The following is a 24,192-nucleotide window of genomic DNA, read 5'->3' on the forward strand; positions in this document are numbered from 1 at the left end:
CCCCCCCAGCACTTAAGTCAGCCTTCCAACCATGGACCAATCTTCCTTGTCCTTGTTTCCACTGTGCTTGGGGTATTAGACTCATTATGTTTTTTTACATGCCAAAAATGAGTGCCATCATTCTATGCCTGTCCCTCTCCTTCTGACTCATTTCACTTACCATGATAGTCCCTATGTCCATCCATCTATAAGCAAATTTCATGACTTCATTTTTCCTAACATTTGCGTAGTATTCTATTGTGTAGATATACCATAGTTTCGTTAACCAATTGTCTATTCTCAGACACTGGGGTTGTTTCCAGACTCTGGCTATCGTGACTAGTGCTGCAATGAACATAGAAGTGCAGATGGCATTCCTGTAGTTTGGTTTGGAGCCTCTGGGGTATATTCCCAAAAGTGGTACTGCTGGGTCTTATGGAACTACTGAAATTCAATTCCTAGCTTTATGACTAATGCCATATTGTTTTCCAAAAAGGCTGGGCCAGTCGGCATTCTCGCCAACAATGAAAGAGCGTCCCTTTCTCCCCGCATCCAAGCCAGCTCTGGTTGTTCTTGTTCTTTTTGATGTGTGCCAGTCTCTGTGGTGTGAAATGGTATCCCATTGTTTTGAGTTGCATCTCCCTGATGATTAGCAGTGTAGAGCAATTTTTCATGTGTCTTTTAGCCATTTGTATTTCTTCTTTGAGGAAGTTTCTGATTATTTCTTCTCCCTATTTTTTGATGGGGTTAGATTTTTTTTTTATAAAGTCCTACCAGTGCCTTATATATCTTGGATATTAACCTGTTATCGGATAGGTCACTGTCACTGTCATCCCGTTGTTCATCGATTTGCTTGAGCGGGCACCAGTAACATCTCCATTGTGAGACTTGTTGTTACTGTTTTGGGCATATCAAATACGTCATGTGCAGCTTGCCAGGCTTTGCCATGCAAGCGAGATACTCTCGGTAGCTTGCCGGGCTCTACGAGAGGGGTGGAGGAATTGAACCCGGGTCGGCCGCGTGCAAGGCAAACGCCCTACCCGCTGCACCATCGCTCCAGCCCTGATAGGTACTGGGTAAATAATCATACGGGTACTGGATAAATCATCTTTCCCAGTCTGTGGGCTGTCTTTGTATCTTGGTCACTGCCTCTGATCATTCCCTCGGTATAGCCATCCGCAGCTCAGACCTCTCCAAGTTCGACTGAATGAGCTTCCTAATACAATTTCTCCTCACAACTTTCAGGTCGGGGTCAAGGAGATAATGCAGGGAGTAAGGCATGCAGCCGACTCGAGGTTGGTTGATCTCTGGCATCCCGTAGGAGCCCCTGAGTAATGTCAGGAGTGATCCCTGAGTGCAAGAGCTTGGAGTAAAACTGGAGCAACACTGGGTGGGTCCCCAAAAGCAAACAACAAACAAACTTCAGGGTGTTTCCAGATAACACCTTATTGCCTCTTCTCCAATTCAAGTCTTTTCATGCCCAATCTGTGGCCTGTTTTTGTTGTCACAGTTGTTGTTATTGATTTTTTCCAGCCTAGTCACTGATTTACGACACAGATAATAACCATGTCTCAGACACTCAGTGTTCAAGCACCACACTCACCCCCAGAGTGTCTGCACCCCTCTGCCACTGTCCCGAGGTCCCCTCTCACCAGCTCCCTACCCCACTTCTTTCTCAGTTTCATAGACTGACACTTGGGGTCTATTATCATTAGCCTAGAGCCTGCTTTGCACCCCAAATCCCTTGGTTCATTCTTCTTGAATTCTGTAGTGTCTTGTGTCTCACCATGCACAGAACCTGTTTTCGACATCATCTGAACCCCATCTTGTAAATCCCACCCCTATCATGCCACCCCCTCATACTCCACTAAGGGTCTTTTTTTTTCAGCAAGAGTTTCTTGTGAGCTTGAGGGTTTCTCAAGATACTGCCTAATCGGACTATCAAGGGACAAGTTCTTCGATGTCATCCCCTGCCCAGTCTCACGCCTCACCATCTCCGCTTCCACCTCCCTTGCTGATTCTGGCTTTCTTTGGTTTTATTGGGGGGCCACACCCAGCAATGATCAGGGCTTGCTCCTGGTTCTGCAACTCGGGAATCACTCCTTGCCTTGCTCAGAGCACCATATGGAATGCCAGGGATCGAACCCAGGTTGGCTGTGTGCAAGGCTTTCCCAAGCCTTGCACTCCAGCCCCCTCTGTGTTTCTCCTGATCACAAATACCTCCTCCACCTCTTTCCCACCTGTGTCCTCTCTTTCCAGCCAAGTTTTGCTCCCTGACACTGGGTGATTAAAGCTTGCTTACATGCCCCAACCCAGGACAAGTGCTGTTTCAAGTGACACATCATTTTGGAAGCATCTGTGTCCTTCTCCTTCTTAAATCCGATCGACCCATTAAGATTCTGGAAGTTGTTCTGTGAGATGCTTAGATGCTTGCAGGAAAGCGAAATGTGCAAGGCTTTGCGTTTTCAATATGGCCCCGGGCTTTCCCAGGCCTGCTGAACTCCCTTTTGCTTCCTTTTCTCCATGAATGGCTTTGTGTGGGATGCTATTATTTTTTGGCCACAATAAAACGTTTAGAAGCCAAAATACAGACAGAGAAATATTTCTCATCCTCAAGATACCGGAGGTGTTCGCCTGAGTTCCTAACATTGACTCTTAAACTGCCGTCACTTCCTTGAAGAATTTCCAAAAGCCTTCTAATAAATTTCCCTTGCCGGTGTTCATCTCCAAATATGTCCAACCACAGGGAGTGTGGGGGTGTGAATGTGCGTGTTCCATGCTCAAAAAGTCTGTATTTGCAAATTGAGGTGGTCATCAGAGAGAAATGGGTTGTTTCGTAGCTGGAGCACGCAGGCGACGTCGTCAGATGGGCTGAAGTTCTAGACGTTCTTCTAGTTAGGCACGAGCTTGTCACACACCAAGCTTCCTTTGCCGGTGGCAGGAAGAAGACATGATGCTGAAAAAATGTGGTTTGCCTGAGAAAAATATGCTTAGACTTCTTTGTTTTCCCACCATTTTTGTAGTGTAACAACTTAGCTTTCGTAGCCATGGTAATACTCATGTTCTCATTCATGTATTTGCTCACACAGAGTCTGTGGCAGGCCTTGTCCTAGGTGCTGAGGGGAACAAAAGCAAACCAAGCAGAAAACCGGCCTACTTTGGGGAGGTCCAGAAGTGCGCCTTCCATACCAGGGGGTGCCACGGGCCACGTAGCACCTGCCACGGGCCGAGTGAAGAGGGAGAGGCAGCTGAGAGAGGACTTGGCCACTCCATCCACAACGCTCAAGGAAGCATTTCTTTTTTTTTTTTTTTTTTTTTTTTTTTTTGCTTTTTGGGTCACACCCGGCAATGCAAGGGGTTACTCCTGGCTCATGCACTCAGGAATTACTCCTGGCGGTGCTCGGGGGACCATATGGGATGCTGGGAATCGAACCCGGGTCGGCCACGTGCAAGGCAAACTCCCTACCCGCTGTGCTATCGCTCCAGCCCCCACAAGGAAGCATTCCTAATATCAACCCTTGCCACCAAAGGTGTAAAGGAGCAGCCGCAGAGTTGTCTGGGAAGAGTGAAGGGTCAGTGGGGCCTGTGACATGGGGGACTCTCCTGTGCAGTGCAGGGGACCAGGGGACAGCCATCCTGGTGGCCAAGGGAGACACGGAGGGACAGGTCAGGGGCAGAGAAGACAGGCACCTCTCTGAAGGTGACCAGCAACAAAAGGGGACAGAGAAATGAGATGTGGAGAGGAGAGAAGGCTTTGGGAATGACGGTGACTTCAAGATTGCAGACACATCGGTGGGTTCCGATGGAATAATCCAGTGGAGAGCAAGCCCTGGGTGCTGAAGAAGGGAGGCGTGACTTGCTGTCGCGTCCCTGAGCGTGCAGGAAGGAGGGAGGTTTGGTTTCAGTGAAGCCCCTGGCCTGAGTGAGGTCCTGAACACGGGCCTCCACTAGCCCACTATTCCCGCCCTCCTTTCCCCCACGCTTCTGACTCTGACCTTATTTTCCGCCTCTTCCCGTGATGCTCTTCTGTCTCCTGATGTACAGCTTAGACCTTCTTTTATCAAAAGAGAAAGAAAAAAGGTAAATATATTCATAGGGTGCTCCACTGTCGAGGAAGGCTAAAATCTCTCCTCTAACAATTACTGGCTGGGTTGCCAGGGTCAAATGAGATGTGGAACAGAAGAGGCCTGGGGATGCTTCCATCTTTGAACTGTGCTTTGAAATAGAAGAAACAAATTATTATCAAAACAGCAACAATATTAGCTTGTCTTCTCAACAGGTTCACTCCGTGTCCCTTTCCTTGGTTTTTCATTTTTTTTTTTTGGTTTTTTTTGTTTTTGTTTTTGTTTTTTAACCTCATCTACACTTATTCATCAATTATTTTTCCTATTTCCATGAACACTTTGAGCTAGTTTCTAAACCCTTCCTGCTGGGAGAACTCAGATCTAGAACATCTGTGATTCTGTTAAATTGCTCGATTTGCCCATCAATGCGTTAAGCCTAGAGAGGATTGATAAAAACACTGGGTTGAATCAGAGTGAGTGGTGCCCCCTGCTGGAAATATGCGTGAAGGGCGTCCTCGGAGGGCATCAAGAACCGTGAACTGTTTAAATCAGGCTGATGCATTCCTGATGCAGGTGAATTCAAAGATAATTTCTCCCATCTGCACCCTTCCGATACCATCACCCCCCGCCCTATAGCGTTCCCTTCACACGCCTCTCTTCTTTCTGTAGTGACACAGTGTCTAACACTGACTCTAAGACCAGCTGTATTCCATTTAGACACAGAAACTCCTGTAAATAATAGATGCATCCTCATTTCAGACATCATTAAAGCAAAGCCCCCCAAATATGCAAAGACCCAGACAAGAACTCCCAATCTACTGAATCCAACACCACTGATAAGCTTTCAGTGGCGGTCAGTGCGGCTAAAGCAGCAGTGGACATTCCAAGCAGAAAGATTGTGGCGCCTCGGGGAATGATTCCTGGGTGAACATTGTCTGCCACCAAAACCTCTGGATTATCCCTCTGTCTTCCATCTTCCCCTCCGACGCCTTCCTCTCCCATCCAACGCCTGCCTCCAGCTTAACTGCAGCCACAAAGCCCCCACAAGAGATCAAGGACAGAGAAAGGGCTGGTTTCTTATCGTCCCGGCCCAGAAAGCTGTCCTAAAGGGACCTCATGAGATTTCACATGAGTCATACTGGCCAGAAAAAAAAAAAAAAAGTTTTCTGTCCTGGGTTGATTACTGGCAAGCAGTGTGGGGCAGCCCTGCTTGACATCCACGGAATCAGAGTCACCCTTTGGGGCTGCAGGAAATGCCATCCTGGCCGTCAGCCTGAGGCTGTGCAGACGCGCTTAGATTGTGGGTCCATTGCAGGGGCTTCCTTGGAAAATCAGGATGGTTCCGTGTTGGTGGAAGGATTTCTGTAAGTTCTCTCTCATTTCTGCTTGTCTTCTGACTGAGGCTCATGGAGAGTTTTGTCCAGACCACTGGAAGAAAGTGTGCCCAGTGAGCATCCTGGAACACGATGCGGTAGCTTCTTCCAGAACAAAGGACAGACTTATTTGCTGAGCAGAAAAATCATGCCCACGTCTTTCCTTGGGGCAAACTCGGCTGCTAGCTTCCCCTTTAAAAAACAGAGAATACCCCAGGATTACTGCACCACATTTGGCAGGGTTCAAAGTAGGGAACAACCAATCTTAGAGGGAAATATACAATTTTTTACAGATATATATGTATAAAAAACAACAAGGCTCAACCTTTAACAACATGTTAGTGATCTCTTATAGAAGGGTTTAATGGTCCCTGGGTGCAATACAACAATCCTCATACTCTTTCCTCTAAGGATACTTTTTTTCTAGCATTCTCAGCAGTTTTTCATAACAAACAATACAAAGTATATTATTTTGGTTCTGCTTTGGGGCAGGGATTGGGGTTCGGGATGGAAACATCCGAAATATGGTGGTGGGAAGGTGTAATGGTGGTGGGATTGGTGTTTGAATATAAAATGTAATCAAATATTCGGAACTACTTTTTAAAATAAAAAAAAAATTAAATAGAGAGGAAGAGAAGGAAAGTGCCTGCCTTAGAGCCGCAGAGGCAGGCTGGAGGAGGGAAACTGAGGTCAGTGATGGTGGGAAAAGGATACTGGTGGAGGGAGGAGTGTTGGATCATTGTATGACTGAAACCTGACCACAAACAGCTTTGTAACTGTGTATCTCACAGTGACTCAATTTTAAAAATTAAAATTAATTTTTTTCATTAAAATTTTTTTAATTTATTTATTTTTAATTAGAGAATCACCGTGAGGGTACAGTTACAGATTTATACACTTTTGTGCTTATGCTTCCCTCATACAAAGTTCGGGAACCCATCCCTTCACCAGTGCCCATTCTCCACCACCAGTAAACCCAGCATCACATTCATTTAAAAATTTAAAAAATGAGACACCCAGATTTTTTTTAATGAGTTTTCCCAAATTCAAGATCGCTCACCGGGATATGAACTCAGCGTGGAGAGGGTCTGCTGCAGCTACAGCTGACCCCAGGGCACTTAGAGACAAGGAATCCCACGTGGACATGATGCCCACCCACCCCCCCAGCGGGCTGGGAAATCCCGTCTGGGCTCAGGCATCTCCTGCCGTCTCCAGCATCTCTGAGCCCAGGGCCGCTACCTGGGGCGGCCGCAGGTCACTCACGCTCCAGTTCTCGCGCACGAGGGCACGGCAGGGTCTACCACTGTGTTCTGGCCGTGAGCCGCGTCGGTCACATCTAGGTGCCCAGCGCCACTGCTGGAAATCAGAGCGTGCAGGGGGTGCCCCTTCCCGGCCGAGCTGGCACCGCGATTCCATGTCCCTCGTGCCGCCTCCCTTCTATTTGCTGGCTGGCGCTGTCGGTAATTATCTCTTTTAAGATGTCAGCTCCTCTCACCCAGAAGACCAAGGGCAATCAGCCACAAACTGAACTTCAGAAGCTCCGAGCGCGCTCTCGCTTCAGGGCTGCAGGGGGGAAGACGCTTCTCCGAGGCATCGCTGAGCACTGTTGGGGGGGTGGAGCTGAATGAGACCCCGGCAAGCACCCCGGGAGGGGGTTTGTGTCCACCTTAGGGGGGGGCTCCTTGGGAGAGCCCAAGGGAAGCCCTCCGTAGAAGGCTGACAGAGACCCCTGGGCTGGGGTCCTCGATGGAGACCCTCTCCTGCTGAGAGTGAGGTGTAGGTGTTCAGAGGCTGCCATCGGGGGCCCCAGATGACGAGCAGAGGGGAAAGCGTAGCCAGGACAGAGAGGGAGTCCAGCGGGAGCAGGAAAGACACTTGCCTTGCAGGCAACCCACCCAGTCCCGTCCCCACCCTAGCATCTGGCCGCCCTCGGCTCGGCCAGGGGTCCCTGCTGAGCTCAGAGCCAAGAGTCGCCGCTGAGCATGCTCAGGTGAGCCCACCCCCTCTGAAAAGAAAATAGTTTTTGAAGGTAATAAAGAACCGCAGCATTTCTTAGCTAACTGCTGGTGCTCACGTTTCCTAAGAATGGTGATAACCTCAGGACATGGACAAGAGTGCATCCTCCTTCCTTCCTTCCCTCCTTCCCCCAGGTGTCTGGTCTGGGAAGAATTTATGGTGGCTCATAATGGACAGAACAAAATAAAAACGGCTAGTGGTCATTGAGAGGTCTCATGAGAAGGATGGGCTGGACAGCTGGCACAAAACCAAGGTGGACAGCAGGCATTGCGGGAAGGGGCTACTGAGCAGGACTTTTGAGCAGGGGCAGCCATCTGGGTCCCCCAAAGATGCCAGCCACACCCATTGTCCAGGAGACCCGTTGCTCCCTGATGCTCAAGGGGTGAGAGTGATTCGATACGCAAAAGCAAATTTAGTCCATTGCTCTAGCTTCACCTTTGTGGGGAGCTTCTTCGAAAGACAGAAGCTTACTACAGACCCACAGAGTCCAAATATTTTTTTAAATTTTATTGAATCACCGTGAGATAGTTACAAGCTTTCATGTTTGGGTTACAATCACACAATGATCCATCCCTCCACCAGTGCACATTCCCCACCACCAATATCCCTGGTATACACCCCCTTTCCCACCCTCCCCCTGCCTCCATGGCAGACAATATTCCCCCTACTCTCTCTCTACTTTTGGGCATTATGGCCTGCAACACAGACACTGAGAGGTCATCATGTTTGGTCCATTATCTACTTTCAGCATGCATCTCCCATCCCAACTGATTCCTCCAGCCATCTTTTTCTTAGTGATCCCTTCTCTATTCCATCTGCCCTCTCCCCTCCACTCATGAGTCCAAATATTTGAGTACAGAGTTGGACTCAGGTGTTTTGAAACATTTCTCATGTGACCCCCAGCATTTGGCCTGGATTCAAGGCCCTAACCCATGAGTCTCAGGCAGCTAAGCAGTGAGGGAGTCAGACACAGAAATCTAACAGCCTGGCCCAGCTGCTGACCCCATTCCTGGATAATTCAATATATTCACCATGAGTGCAGTCATTGAAGGACCAATGAATTTCTTCCTTCCTTGCTTCCTTCCTCCCCCCTTCTTTGCTTCCTCCCTCCCTTACTTGCTTCCTTCCTTCCTTCCTTGGTTCTTTTCTTCCTCCCTCCCTCCCTTGGTTCTTTTCTTCCTCCCTTCCTCCCTCCCTCCCCCCCTTGGTTCTTTTCTTTCTCCCTCCCTCCCTCCCTCCCTTCCTTCCTTGTTTCCTTCCTTCCTTCCTCCCTCCCTGCCTTCCCTTCCTCCCTCCCTCCCTTCCCTTCCTTCCTCCCTCCCTCCCTTCCCTTCCTTCCTCCCTCCCTTCTTTGCTTCCTTTCTTCCTTCCTTGCTTCGTTCCTTCTTCCCTCCCTCCCTCCCTTAATTGCTTAGTTCCTTCCTTGGTTCTTTTCTTCCTCCCTCCCTTGGTTTTTTCTTTCTCCCTCCCTCCCTCCCTTCCTCCCTTCTTAGCTTGCTTCCTTGCTTGCTTCTTCCCTCCCTCCCTCCCTGCCTTCCTTCCTTCCTTCCTTCCTTGCTTCCTTTCTTCTTTCTCCCTTCTTCCCTCTTCCCTCCTTCCTTCTCTTCTTCCACCAGGTGTCCAGTCTGGGAAGAATTTATGGTGGCTCATAACGGACAGAAGTGGGTGTCCTCTGCCTTCACAGATTTTTTTTAAAACTTTTTATTAAATCACCATGTGGAAAGTTAAAAAGTTTGCCTTCACAGATTTTTGTCCTGGACGATGCAGGAAGGGCTGGACTCAAATTATTTTCCTCTCCCTGCCTCATTTCCCTCCTCAAATGTCCTGATACAGTTTGGTTTCAGGGAAGCGCTGATGAGGCTTTTACACTCTCTCTTCCTCTAGCGGCCACGGAAGTGTCCTTCTCGTTTGACGTGGGCAATGGTCCTGTGGAGATCGTGGTGAGGGCGCCTTCCCCTCTTAACGATGACCAGTGGCACCGGGTCACCGCCGAGAGGAACGTCAAGCAGGCCAGCCTGCAAGTGGACCGACTGCCCCAGAAGGTGCGAAAGGCTCCGACGGAAGGTCACACGCGCCTGGAACTCTACAGCCAGCTGTTCGTGGGTGAGTCACGATGGGCCGGGGCGGGGGAAGGGGAGCGGTTTCCCTCTGAGCCCTCTTAAGCGTCTTCAAGGAAGGCAACAAGCCTGACAGGAGTCTATAAGCCTCTGGGCCTCTCGCAGGCTCCCACGAAGCAGGGGGACAAAGATAAAGACTCTGGAGACTCTAATCTCATTCCATGACACACTCTCTGCAGCGTGGGGCCCTCCTACAGACTCAGAGGGTCACAGATGTCCCTGGAACCTCAGATCAATACAAGTCTCGGTGTGTGAGTTTAGAGCTTTGTGAAACCCTTTGATGGGCCATCGAGCTGACTCAACTGTCTGATTGCCTGAAGAGCAGACTCTGCTTGCAGGAGTCCAGGGTTTGATCCCTGGCATCGCATCTGGTTCCCTGAGTAGTACCAGGAGTGACCCAGGAGCTCAGAGCCAGGGATCAGTCTTGAGCACCACCACATGTAGCACAAAAAACAAACTTAGAGTACTTGAAACTGTGTGGAAGGAAATAAAGAAGGAAGGAAGGGAGGAAGGAAGGAAGGAAGGAAGGAAGGAAGGAAGGAAGGAAGGAAGGAAGGAAGGAAGGAAGGAAGGAAGGAAGGAAGGAAGGAAGGAAGGAAGGAAGGAAGGAAGGAAGGAAGGGGAGAAAGGGAAGGGAAGGAGGGAGAGAGGAAGGAAGGAAGGAAGGAAGGAAGGAAGGAAGGAAGGAAGGAAGGAAGGAAGGAAGGAAGGAAGGAAGGAAGGAAGGAAGGAAGGAAGGAAGGAAGGGAGGGAGGGAGGAAGTCATTGGTCCTCCAACTTTAAGTTTGCTGAAAAAAAAAATCAACAGAAACCAACCCCCTCCCTGTGCACGTTCCAGGTTCTAAGTTGGTGCTTAAATAAAAAGACTTAAGCTTCTTATGCAGTATCTTCCTACATGGGAAAGAGATCAATACCAAGAAGAAGTGTCGAGAGAAATTTAAATAGAATAAAAGTAGACCTTCTCTGCAAAAACAACAGATCCAGTCTCATACACACGTTCCTCTCTACTTGGGGCAGTTTCCAACCCGGTCTCGCTCTCCTTCCAATCAGTACCTGCTTCCATGGCCAGTTAAATGTGAAATTCAGTTCTCCAGGGCGTCCCTATTTCTGGAAGTGGGCCGTTCCTCCCCTTAAGTGGGAAGGAAGTGAGTGTGAAGGACCTTATGGCTGCCACCTTGGGCCCATATTCCAGCCCTGGGTTCTGGAGGCCCTTGTGCGGGTCAGCTCGCTGTGGTCTTCTCAGATCCAGCAGAACCAGATGAGTCCTATTACTGCTCACATGCACGACACCAGCCACAACCTGCGTGCCACCAGACACTCAGAGGCGGGTGGGTGGCCTTCAGGTATGTTGGACTGAAGGACAGTCTGTGTCCCGAGTGACGACCTGGAGATGTTCTGCCTTCTGGCCACACTCGACCCACAACCTTCTCACGGTCTGCCAAGGAAGTGGGCGCAGGTCATCTGACCACACCACACCAGTATTCCTGGCCTCGGCTGAGATGTGGCAGAGCTACCCAGAGCTCTATCCGGGCTTTAGGGTGGTAAGCACTCACACCTAAAGCTTGGCGGGGCCCAAGTATAGTTGACATTTGAACAACAAAGGGGTGAGGGATGCCAACCCCTATTGCATAACTCAAAAATATCAGGTATCTGTTGACCTCCCCAGACTTAACTTCCATCATCCAGAAATCTTACCCAAAACATCGTCAATTAACACATTTGGGGGGACACACCTGGCAATGCTCAGGGGTTACTTCTGGCTCTACACTCAGGGGTCACTCCTGACACGCTCAGGGGACAATATGGGGATGCTGGGGGTTGAACCCAGGTTGACTGCATGCAAGACAAGTGCCCTACCCCTTTTACTATCATTTTGTACCCTCAATTAATATATTTTTGTATATCAAATATGCTGGACTGGAGTGATAGCACAGAGGGTAGGGCATTTGCTTTGCAAGCGGCCAACCCAGGTTTGATTCCTCCATCCCTCTCAGAGAGCCCAGCAAGCTACCGAGAGTATCTCACCCACACAGCAAAGCCTGGCAAGCTACCCGTAGCTTATTCGATATGCCAAAAACAGTAACAAGTCTCACAATGGATATGTTACTGGTGCCCACTCGAGCAAATCGATGAGCAACAGGATGACCGTGATACAGTTATACAGTGATCAAATATGCTGTAAAAGAAACATCTGTTTATTAAAAAAATCCAATTTTAATTGCATCTCTGCAGTTCATACTCAGTTTGTTCAATGGTGCTGTGGCCTTTGCAGCCCCAGCAGTCTCAGACAAAGAGCCCTTCAGCCTCTTCCGGTGTCGTGGAGGCCAGCTCACATCTCCTCTTTCAAAGGCACTGGAGAAATCAAGAGCGATCACAGCACTCCTCACTCGGCATGGCAAATATAATTAGAATCTGCCACAGAGAGGGGGTTAACATGGGTCTTTGGAAAGTAATGAGAATCCAGCTACAACGCTGGGTTAGTACAAAAATAACAAATAAATCTCGAAATGAAAAGTGACCTAGGAGGAAAAATGTCTGGGATTTGGGTGAGGAACACAGGAAGCATTTCCTTGCTTTTGACCCAGCAAAAGTTGTCAGCATACAGTGAGCCTGGGTCAGCCTAGCAATGCCGCCTAACGCACACGGCCACATGCCCCTCCAATGCCAGCCAGAGCTGGGTCTCTGCCCTCCACAGTCAGTGTTGATTTGTTTAGGGGATGGACAATCGTAGACGGGCTTGCGGTCACTCTCTCATCCTGAGCAATACTAGGTGAGACTGAGCCACAGTCTTCTACTGCCAACTTGTCCCGGGGGCTGGAGAACTGGCCATGGAACCCACAGTGGCAAAGCTATGAGGGGACAGAATTCCCCTGGGCCCTCAGCCTGAGGCCCGCTGGCCATCCCGGGGTTTGGGCAGGGAGCTAGAGGTGGAAGCCATAGAGAGGCCAGCAGGCCGTTGGAAGCAGGTGGCTGGGACTGGTGGAAATCTGGCAAGCCAGCCACGGACTAGAGCACAAGCTGTTCTTGAGAGGAACTTGAAGAGGAGATTAGAGTCCGGGAAGGCTGGGGGCTGCCTCAGAAATCTTCAGAAAGAAGTCAGCTCCCAATGAGGAAGAAGGAGGGTCATTGGGACTAATGACCAATGTTCAAGCTGAACTCGCCAGGCTGCGGGTTTGTGCCCAAAGCTCCCTGGAACCGGTCCCTTCTGAGCTGGGTGTTGCCCTACAGGGGAGGGAAAGTCATTTCCTCTCCGTCAGCATCACTTGTGCAGGACGGGTGGCCTGGTGGCAAGGGCCCAGCCTTCAGGACGAAGACCAATGGGAGACTGGTCTCCTCTTCAGCACTTTGGCAGGAAGTTTTTTTTCTCCTGTGGTGCATCTAGAGTTCCAGGAAGAGTTGGGTTCATGTCTGGCTTTCTGAGAGGCTGCAGACGAGAAAAAGCCGGTCTCTGAGCTGAGCTGGGCTAGCAGCTCCCTCAAACAGCCCATTTTCCCCAAACTCAGCAATATAACTTGTTCAATCAGCTGCTCTTCATACCCTGGCATTTCAAAATCACTGATGGATTTTCTGTTGCCATCTGAAATGCAAGACCATTGAGAGGTCTAAAAGGAAAATCAGCATTTGCATGGCAGAAGCAAGATGCATTTCTGTCCCCATGTTTGTGTAAAAAAAAAAAAGTTATTTGTACAAAAACTCCCAAAACTTTACAATGGAAACCATGGAATGCAGGGGCCAGAAGAATAGTGCAGTGGTTAGAGTATTTGCCTTGTATGTGGCCATCCCATATGGTCCCTGGAGCACTACCATCAGTGTTTACTGAGCACAGAGCCAGGAGTAACCCCTGAGCAGAGTCAGGTGTACCCCAATAACAAAAAGAAAAGAAGGAAGGAAGTTCAAACTACAGGGATTATTTTAGGAAAAATATAATTATAAATTATTTATCTTAAAAGATAAATCCTTTTTAGTTAGTTAATTAGTTAGTTAGTTAGGCCAGTCACCCTTGAAGGAAAAGAGAATAAGCAACCTAGCAACTCTATTTTCTGCTTTAATGCATATCCTATTCCACTGTACCTGTGTCCACACGCATGCTAGATGAGTGTTCTGGAAAATTTGTATCACTGCCTTTTGGGTATTACAGTAAATATAAATGTCCTCATGTCCTCATGCTGCAGATCTCCCCCTGTTTTCTCCCTTGTACTCAGCCTGAGTGTCTCAGGTCTGTGTGTCACTCTCTGCATAGCACACGTCCCAGTACACTGTGTTATTTACCCCAGCCCCAGTGATGGCCATCAGCATTCCCCAGAGCTCTGCTACCATAAAGAGCCCTTCAGTGCAAATTTCCATGGTCATACACTGTACCTGCTGGTATGTGTATGTGTGTGTGTGTGAGTGTATGAGCACATACAAGCAAAAGAATTGCTGAGTCATAGAGTGTGTCTTTATCCTTAATATCTCTTAAGTCTTATTCAACCAGTTCCTGTCTGTAAAGTTCAGACTATATTAGTCGAACTATCTGTGTCTGTCAGTAGTTCTATCATGCTAACTTTGTAGAATTTTAGTTTCTTTCGCTAATTTGATGTAGCAAATTAGTGAAATGTAGTCAGACCCAAACACTTGAAGAATCTGCCACCAGTACTCATCAATACACTGGCTCGGCTCTTCACACGCTACCTGTCTGAATGCAAGGTTTCATCCCAGTGGAAAATCAGTAGGACTGTTCTGTTGTACAAGAAGGGAGACATCTACGACATCGGCAACTATCGCCCAATCTGTCTGCTATCTGTCATCTACAAGTTGTTCACTCGTGTCACCCTGAAGAGAATAGGCAGAACACTAGACAAAGGACAACCATGCAAGCAAGCTGGGTTCCGAAGGGGATTCAGCATGATACACCATATCCACACAGTGACCAAACTCATTGAAGTTTTGCGAGAGTTCAAGATGCCGCTCTGTCTAGTTTCATTAACTTAAAGAAGGCCTTTGACTCTGTTGAGACTGAAGCGGTCATCAAAGCCCTGGCCAAACAGGGCGTTCAAACTCAGTATATCAAAATCCTCCTCCAGCTGTATTGTGGATTCATCATCAGGATCTCACATTCTACAAGGAAGTGACCATTGATGCAAAGAGAGGAGTGAGGCAGGGTGATATCATTTCAACGAAACTCTTCAGTGCCATCCTCGAGAACATCATGTGATCATTGGAATGGGAAGGAATGAGAGTAAAGATAGACGGTCGGCAATTACACCACCTCCGCTTCGCTGATGACATCATTCTCATAATGCCAAACATTAGCCAAGTGGCACAAATGCTGGTCAACTTCGACCACGAGTGTGGAAAGGTCAGACTGAAGCTGAACCTCAACAAGATGATTCTCATGAAAAACTAACTAGTCCCTGAAGCTCCATTTGCTCTTAATGGAACAAACATCTTTGAATGCAGCAGCTATGTGTACCTGGGTCAAGAAATCAACATGAGGAAAGACAGAACAATTTCTTTTTTTTATTTTATTGAATCACCATGTGGAAAATTACAATGCTTTCAGGCTTATGTCTCAGTTATACAATGCTGAAACAACCATCCCTTCACCAGTGCCCATATTCCACCACCAAAAAAAAAAAAAAGAAAAAAAGACCATTATACCTCCCATCCCTCCTACTCTCACACCCCCGCCCCCTCCAACCTGGGTAACTGATAAATTTCACTTTACTTTCTCTTTACTTTGGTTGCATTCAACATTTCAAAAAAAACTCACTATTATTGTTAGGAGTTCCCCATCAGAGTCAGACCTGCAGTGAAAAGATATGAGGTTGCGTGGCTGCTATTGTGGCCGCGTAGTTTTGGATTTCTGTATTTTTAGCAACTAAGTCCCGGGAAATTTCTTCCAGAAATTGGATCATTGCAAGCTTGTATCTCTCATTAGTGGTCCTCATAATATGGCAGTCGCCACACCCTTCACCCCCGACAAGGAAAAGGAGAGAGAGAGAGAAAGAGAGAGAGAGAGAGAGAGAGAGAGAGAAAACTTTCCCCTCCTGGGCAGGCATGGGGCCGTGGCTTAGTTCTAAGTCTGGAGACATTCTGCAAGGAGCTGCCGGTATCAAAAGTGGTTTAGCTGACTGACCTCTGGAATCATGCTCGTGCAGCTGCAGTGGGGCCGCATACGTGCAGCCCCTGGGATCACATCTCGGTGGCCAGAGTCCCTCTTCTTGCCTCCCCTTTCCAGTCTCTCCTTCTCTGGCATTTCTCTTTCTATATAATCTGGGGCCAAAGGTATGCCCACCTTCCATAACTTCTGTTCCCTTTTCATGTTAGTCTGTATACCACAGATGGGTGGGAGCATCTGGTATTTAATATGAGATCCTTCACTTAGTATGAGATCCTGCATGTTCATCCGACCAGCTTCTTGTACCACTCAAGTCACAGCACACAGAACCCCCAGAAACCCCCAGTACAGTCACAATCCCATCAGCAGTCAAGAGAACACACACACACACACACACACACACACACACACACGAGCACATGCACGCACACACACACAAGCCTATACATAATGTGGCGACCGCCATATTATGAGGACCCCTATACTTCACCCCACAAGCCTATACTTTCCTAAAATACAGTGCAGCTGGATAATCGAGCCCCGCCATGGTGAGCCAGCCCGAGTTTGATGCTAATCTCTTACTCAGTGTCCTAGGCTGCTCACATTGTCTTTCAAAAAATACTAGAAGGGCTAGAGAGAGAAAACAGCAGGATGGGTCTTGCTTTGCATACAACTGACCTGGCTGTGAGTCCCAGCACCACATATGGTCCCCCAAGTCCCCCCAGAAGTCACCCCTGAGCAGAGAGTCAGGAGACAGCACTGAGCACCAACAAATGTTTCCCCCTTAAAAAACATAATTAATTAAAAACCAGACTGGCTGGCTTAACCAAAACAGAAATATCTTTATCCATTCTGGGGGCTTGGGGTCCCAGACCAGGGCATTAGCCAGGCCTAATTCTCCCGGGGCGTCTCTTGCAGCCTGTAGATGGCCACCCCACTGCCACCACGTCGGGCCCCCCGACCTCCCTGCTCACAGACCTGGGCAGGCTCCCTCTTCCAACAGAGAAGGGATAGGAGGTCAGGAGCCCAACCGTAAGTCCTCAATCTTAACTCTCTCTCTAAAGACCCAGTCTTATGCCAGAGCCATAGGATAGCAGTAGGGCGCTTGCTTGCATGCATCTGACCCAGGTTCAACCCCCAGCACCACGTAGGAATGCAGTCAGGAGCAAGCCCTGAGCACAGAGCCAGGAGCAAGCCCTGAGCACAGAGCCAGGAGCAAGTCCTGAGCACAGAGCCAGGAGTAAGCCCTGAGCACAGAGTCAGGAGCAAGCCCTGAGCACAGAGACAAGAGTAAGTCCTGAGCACTGCCACATGTGACCCCCAAAACCAAAAATAAATAAAAATAAGGATCCAGTCTCCTGTAGAGCCACGTTAGTGTTCTGTGGCTTCAATATATGAATGGGGGCAGGGAGGGTGCTGTTCAGTGCTCCTTCAACTGCAAGGCAGCAACCCCTTTTAGTCTGAGGTGCTCACAGGCAGACACCCCTGGGCTCGCAGGCACACACCCCTGGGTGCTCTTCCTGTCACATTCTCCGTGGAGGGTCTGTCTAGCAGCCTGCACCACCCCTCTTCCACTCCTGACCCCGTGACCTTGCACCCGAATGTTCAGCTCCTGCCCTCTCCCTTGGCGAGAATATAAGAGCTAACGGACAAAGCCTTGGATGTCTTGTTTCACCGTTCTAAGGATCTGGCAAGGCCTGGCTCATAGCCTTGACTCCAAATAGGCATCAAATCAGCAGTGTCATCTGCATGATTTTGATTTCACGTGTATGAGTTTTGCTGGGATTTCTTCTGAGTGTCTCCAGCAGAGGTTTCCTGGAACCCAGCTGGGCTCTTTAAAAAGCGATGGAGTTCCCAGCTCCAAGACGGTACATTTTTAAAAAAAAACAACTTCTCTCAATCTTTAGTTTTGCCCTTTTTGTTTAATTTGATGCCCGATTATTTTTGTCCTAGTCTTTTGGCGTTTAATTATTGGAGTGTTCATTATGGGTCGTTAGACCATTTTTATAATTAATCTTTAATTGCAGTACCTGGATAACATTTCACATGAAAATTGATTTACAGACGTAGCCCACACCTCACCTTGGATGATTATCCTGGGTCTGACTAATGTACGTGGAGCCCTCACGTGGCAGGGGGGCTCTCGCCAATGACAGTGTTGATTTTTCTAGTTAGTGAAGGTTAAGTAGCCGTTTTGCTCACAGACCTACAATTTAAACTTATGACATTTGTCACCAAGAAAGATTTCAGTAGAGCACATGTGTTGAACTCCAGTAATTATGCCTGGTCCCAGTGATTGTAACAGCTTTAGCATAAAAGAAAATGACCATTTTCAGGACAAAAGATCTTTCTTCATACCGACGAGATCAGTAAAACTACTTTCCAGCTCACTGACCCATCGAATAAATCAGGGGTCAGCTAAGTAAAAAGGGGCGGGGCGTCATTTATTTTAGTGTTCCTTTAGAGAGAAAGAAATGGCATTCAACGCTTCTGCTTCATAAATTAAGAGGAGAGTGCAAAACTCTACATAATGAAGGCAGCAAATACAAATTACACGGCCATCAGGTAAGCGGGAGGAAGATCAGAGCCGTGGTCCGAAAGGAAAAAGAAGAGAGAAGGAAATGTAGGAGAAGGTGAGAATACAGAATGACCAACACACACTGCAGGAGACGGCAAATCCAGCCTAGAGTGACTTGGAACTGGAAGGAAAATCGTCATTCCTTCATCCTGAGATGACCGCTGTGGCAGCCTCCTATTTTATAGTCGGAAACCTGATAGAAAGAGGCCAAGCGACTTGATGTATGCCACACAGCTCACCCTGACAGCTAAGGGTCCCAAGCAGGAGGAAGCGATAGACCAGCTCAAATGCAGAAAGGAAGGTTGATGGATGAAGAGCTCAGATAAAGCTCAGAGGGGCAGAAAAATCCACCCCCATGTGCCCCTTTTTGAATGAGGGCTATAGAGCGGAAAATTTGGTACATGCGTCCTATCTAAATGTTTACCTTCCTCACATAATAAAAATATGATCTAACATAGATTTATTTGCTTCGCCACTTGACCCTTTTTTTGAATCTTCATCCCTTTCCCATGCAAACATTTACTGAAAACTCCTTTAAAGATATCTCTGTCAAACTCGCAACCCTCGCTGAGACCCATTAAATATGAATCATTTCCAAATTAAAGTATATGCAGATTGATTCAAGATTAATACATTAAGAGAAATAAAACCATAAAAGCTGTAGAAAAATGTATTTGAATTATTGTATTATTTTGGGTTTGAGACAGTCCTGATAAGCCTAAAGTCAAAGGCAGAAATCATGCAAATAAGATAGATGGATGTGATTATAAAAGCGTCTCCAGCATTCATAGGGAGAAACATCGTATACAAGAGTCAAAGATCAGAGGATAAAGTTGTCATATCAATAACATAAATTTAAGTCAGAAATACTGTTATCTGCCAATGATTTCTCTTTTCCTATCCTACCCCTCACATGGGGGTGGAACATAATGAAGAAACAACAATTAATAACAGGAAAAATATTTTAGAAACTTTCAACTCAGTATTTGAGCAATGTAAATTAAAACAGTGAATTCTATTTCCCCCTCTAGCCTATAAAATCAAAGGATTCTACTAGAATTAAAATTGGTGTGGAGAGAGAGGGAGAGAGAGAGAGACAGAGAGAGAGAGAGAGAGGATAAAAATGCCTGACACAGAGGCAGTCTGTGGGGGAGGAGGTGATGGGTGGGGGGGAACCTGGGGACACGGGTGCTGGGAAATGTACACTAGTGGAGGGATGGGTGTTGGACCCTTGTATGACTGAAACCTAATTGTGAACAGCTTTGAAAAGATCTATCTCACAGTGACTCAATAATAAAACCTTTTTTAAAATAAATAGATAGGGGCTGGAGCGGTAGCACAGCAGGTAGGGCATTTGCCTTGCATGCAGCTGACCCGGGTTCGATTCCCAGCATCCCATATGGTCCCCTGAGCACCGCCAGGAGTAATTCCTGAGTGCAGAGCCAGGAGTAACCCCTGTGCGTCGCCAGGTGTGACCCAAAAAGCAAAAAATAATAAAATAAAATAAAATAAATAGATAAATAGATAGATAAATAAATAAATAAATAAATAAAAAACTGGGTGTGGAGCAGGTGAGCACCTTTCCGGTCTCCTGTGGAAATGCAGATTGGTCCATTCTTCTCCGAGGAAAGTAGATCTCTACCACCTCAAAAGTGACATGCCTTTTTTTTTTTTTAGCCATTACCCTTCAAAACTTCATTCTCAATAAAAGAACTGAACAAGTGTCCAAAGGCTTTAGCAGAGGTAGGGTTAGCCCCCCAAGGCAGAAATTGGAATAAGTCTGAAAGCCCCTGGGAGGGGTGAGAGGGAGAGAAGACAGCCCCAGGGGCAGAGACATCCAGTCCTGCTGACCCCGGCAGCAAGTGCCAAGGCGTGGGGAGGCCCAGGCCCTCTGTCCCCAGCACAGACACCGCCCACAGAGCTGCCAGTGCCTTCCGGGGGGCTGGCAGCCCCAACGCCCTCACCCACCACAAAGCCAGGGAGCCACGGTGAAATTGGTAGGTGTCCCCTGGGAGCTCAGGACAACCTCTCCCCTCACCCTCTCCACCCTAAGACCACCATGCCCGTTGCCAGTTGGCCATAAAAGGGTAGAAAAGGGTGGACGCCCCCTTCCAGGAAGAGGGCCTGAGTTTCCCAGAAGAAGACCACCTCCCACCCACCCCCAGTTCCATTTCTCTGCCCTTCCGTTAGAGAACGCTGCAAGAACTCACACCCCACGGCCCGCCCCCAGCCACCTGGCCCTGACTCTCTGCTCCCGTTTCTCTGCCTTCCCTGCTCCTTTCAGTAAACTCACGCGGAGGTCACTGATGACCAGAGGTTCTGTAAAAGCTTCTTGTTTTTGACCCCAAGAGCCTGCTCTTGTCCCCACAGCGGGAAGGCGAACGGAAGTGCAGGACATCCATACAACGGGACAGTAGGGGATGTCCAGTAAGGTGTCCTAGTGGTAGGACCTGAGGGATATTACAGTGGGTAGGGCGTTTGCCTTGCATGCGGCTGACCTGGGTTTGGTCCCCAGCCCCCCATATGGTCCTTTGAGATCCTCCAGCAGTGATGACTGAGTGCAGAGCCAGGAGTTACCCCAGAGCACCTTCAGGTGTGCCCCTGCCCCCAAAAGAAAGATGTTCTAGGGGGACAGTTATTGCTTACAGGTGCTGCTGATATACCATGTGCAGAAAGAAAATTTTAAAACAATGTATATTTCATGGTCCTATTTCTTCCTTGTTTTTTTTACACGTATGTTTGTTCATAAACAAAAGTACAAAAGGCCATTTGCTTAAAGTAAACGTCGTTCCGAGTAGCTTTACTCTTTCCCATTTTGCTTATCCGAATGTTTATGGCTTCCACTATGAAAAGCTATTACAATTGCAAATCAAAATCAAAACCTATTAGAATTGTAATTTGTAAGAAAGGATAGGGAGATAACTAAAAGTGAAAAATTTTTTCATTTCAGCCTATTTTTATAAGACATAATTGTCTTAATTAACTATTGATGAGCATTTAAGTGGCTAGGTATTTATTTAACAAAAGACTCTTTGGGAAGCCTATGTTGCGAGAACAAAAGCCAGAGTCCCCAAATAATAGCAGCCAAATTGAAATTTTGACTCACAAAGAGTGACTAATGGGTTGAAATTCTTCCAAATTATAGTCAAGGCCCAGATTCTGAGGTGTGCGTGAAACCGGGTTGATGAACAGATTGCGAAATGGGGCATCTCTCAAATCGTTTTCCATCAATCCAAAGGCTACGCACTCCCCCAGTCAGCCCTCAATTCTAGTGTTTTATTTTTCATAAATTAACTCTGGCAAGTCACCCTTCAGGGCTGCGACAACAGAGTGAGGGAGCAGCAAGGTTCCCCTCTAACAGGAGTGTGTTGACCACGTGCAGGCCGGGACTCTCCGGGCAACGGCGTGTGTCCATGCCTGGGGCTTCAACCCACCGGCCTGTCTGGGGGTCCATGCATCGGGTTGTACCCTGTCCTCAAGATTCCAGAGTAAGTGATGGGTTAGTCCCCAGTGGCAGCCAGCCAATGTCACTCGCCTCCCAACAGTTGTACTGACCACTCTGTCTCAAAGACATGCAGACCCGGACCCCAGCCACATGTGCATCTGAGGGACCCCTGACCCAGCCACATGTGCATCTGAGGGACCCCTGACCCAGCCACATGTGCATCTGAGGGACCCCTGACCCAGACACATGTGCATCTGAGGGACCCCTGACCCAGACACATGTGCATCTGAGGGACCCCTGACCCAGACACATGTGCATCTGAGGGACCCCTGACCCAGACACATGTGCATCTGAGGGACCCCTGACCCAGACACATGTGCATCTGAGGGATGCCTGCCCTCAGAATTCTGCTATACTTGGGTTATAACCACAGAACTGAGTTTAAGCCAGAGGCTAAAGATTAAAGTGAATCCAGCACACCTTCGCCACCTGGGTTCTATGCGCCCTTGAACAAATTTCTTACCTCTCTGAGACTCAGTTTCCTCTTCTGTATGATGGGTACAAGTGCTACATTGCCAGGATGCTCTGGGAACTGAGATCACCTGTAAAAGGGTCTTTAGCCCCCAAGAACATATAGATCACATAGAACTCTACAGTCCCCATGAGCGGGTAGGGCATTTGCCTTGCATGCAGCCAACCCGGGTTCAATTCCTCCATCCCTCTTGGAGAGCCCGGCAAGCTACCGAGAGTATCCCGCCTGTAGAGCAGAGCCTGGCAAGCTACTGTGGCATATTCAATATGCCAAAAAATAGTAACAACAAGTCTCACAATGGAGACATTACTGGTGCCCGCTCGAGCACATCAATGAACAGCGGGATGACAGTGCTACAGTGCTACAATAGTAAATTTTATCTAAAATCACATTTTAAAATTTTAGATAAATTGAACCATTAATTTTATTTAATTTCCTGAAGAGCTTTTACTCTAAGATACAGACATTATTGGAACCAGGCGTTCCTTTCGTATCCGCTGGTTATTTGGCAGGGAGGTGGGACTAGGGGAATGTCCCAGAGCATCCCCACTGGCAGTGCTCAGGGGTCACTCCTGGGGCTGCTTGGGGGCTAGATGTGATGTTAGGGAGCAAACTGGGACTGGACAAGACAAACGCTCTGGCCCCTATACCGTTTCCCCCGCCCTGTCAGCTGTTTGAAACAAATTACAACTTAGGTTATTTCAGACAGGACTGGAGCCACCTGCCCCAGTGACTCCTTCCATGACATGTGTCAGGAATATTTGTAAAATTTTCATGCTCACAAGCCTCTGTCTAACGGTAACTTGCGGAGAAAATCTCAATCAACTTGGTCTGTGCGGGCTATGCCTGACAATACCGCTCAGACTAAGGCAGGGGAATCGAGCCTGGGCTGGTAAGGAAAGTGTACAGCTGACTTCCGGGGGAGGGGACTGATTCCCAGCCCAGCCCCTAGACGCAAGCCCCGGACCCGTGAATGTGAACTTCAAAGCCCAGCGTTCCTCCAGACAAGAACCAGGCCCTGCAATCACATTTCAAGTGGATTTATGCCCTCCTACTAATTGACTTGTTAACTATGCTAATGTATTCGTGCCTTTCCAAACGCCTCTCCGCAGAGAATGCCCCGTACTGAATGCTGCGAGATTAAAGAGTGCAGAACCGGAGAAATTCCTACAAACGTCTTTTCTATAGGCAAGCAGATTAGACTTCCAAAACAGCCTATGCGAGTTTGCCTATCTCCAAACATTTTATTTTTGTCACAAAATTGCTTCTCGGAAAAACGGCCTCTTTTAATTAGGCTTTAGAGCTTGCGGGGGTGGGGCAGGGATTCAACTTTGGTTCAGGCCTGACAGGAAGTCCGTATCTGTGCGTGGCCACCTCTAGTCCTGCTCTTGTTCAAGGACCAGGGCCTGTGGTCCGGAGAGATAAGACACTTGCTCTGCATGTGACTGACCCCAGCATCCCACGGCTTCCTGAGCCCCACCAGGAGTGACCACTGAGCCCAGAGCTGGACCCCGCCAGGTGTGACCCAAACACCAGAAAAGAAAAAAAGAACCGCCCAGGCCCGATGGCAGAGGCTCTGACACCCCCATGTCCTCTCTTTCCAGGTGGGGCCGGCGGCCAGCAGGGTTTCCTGGGCTGCATCCGCTCCCTGCGCATGAATGGGGTCACGCTGGACCTAGAGGAGAGGGCCAAGGTCACGTCCGGCTTCAAATCTGGCTGCTCGGGCCACTGCACCAGCTACGGCGCCAACTGTGAGAACGGAGGCAAATGCATCGAGAAGTACCACGGTTACTCCTGCGACTGCTCCCACACGGCTTACGACGGGACGTTTTGCAACAAAGGTAAGGTTGGGTTGGGGCACCGGGCGGGGGAAGCCCACAGCATCATGTTAGCGACGTGGGCACACGCTGGAGGGATTCTGGAGGAGGCGGATTCAGTGTTCAGAATTCTCCTGCCTGGGAGGGGACGCTCCCACACCTTCCCCAGAG

General features: G+C 48.4%; 1 protein-coding gene across 1 annotated transcript in view; it reads left to right on the forward strand.

The window, feature by feature from the left end:
- CNTNAP2 (contactin associated protein 2) overlaps window positions 1-24,192 on the forward strand; it is a 1,529,860-nt gene that overhangs the window by 1,322,442 nt on the left and 183,226 nt on the right. The window contains exons 17-18 of the mRNA XM_055129775.1: window positions 9,317-9,535; window positions 23,809-24,045. Of these exons, the coding sequence (XP_054985750.1) occupies window positions 9,317-9,535; window positions 23,809-24,045 (456 nt within the window). The remainder of the gene's footprint in view (window positions 1-9,316; window positions 9,536-23,808; window positions 24,046-24,192) is intronic.

Source organism: Sorex araneus, chromosome 1 (assembly GCF_027595985.1).
Source record: "Sorex araneus isolate mSorAra2 chromosome 1, mSorAra2.pri, whole genome shotgun sequence".
Lineage (NCBI taxonomy): Eukaryota > Metazoa > Chordata > Mammalia > Eulipotyphla > Soricidae > Sorex > Sorex araneus.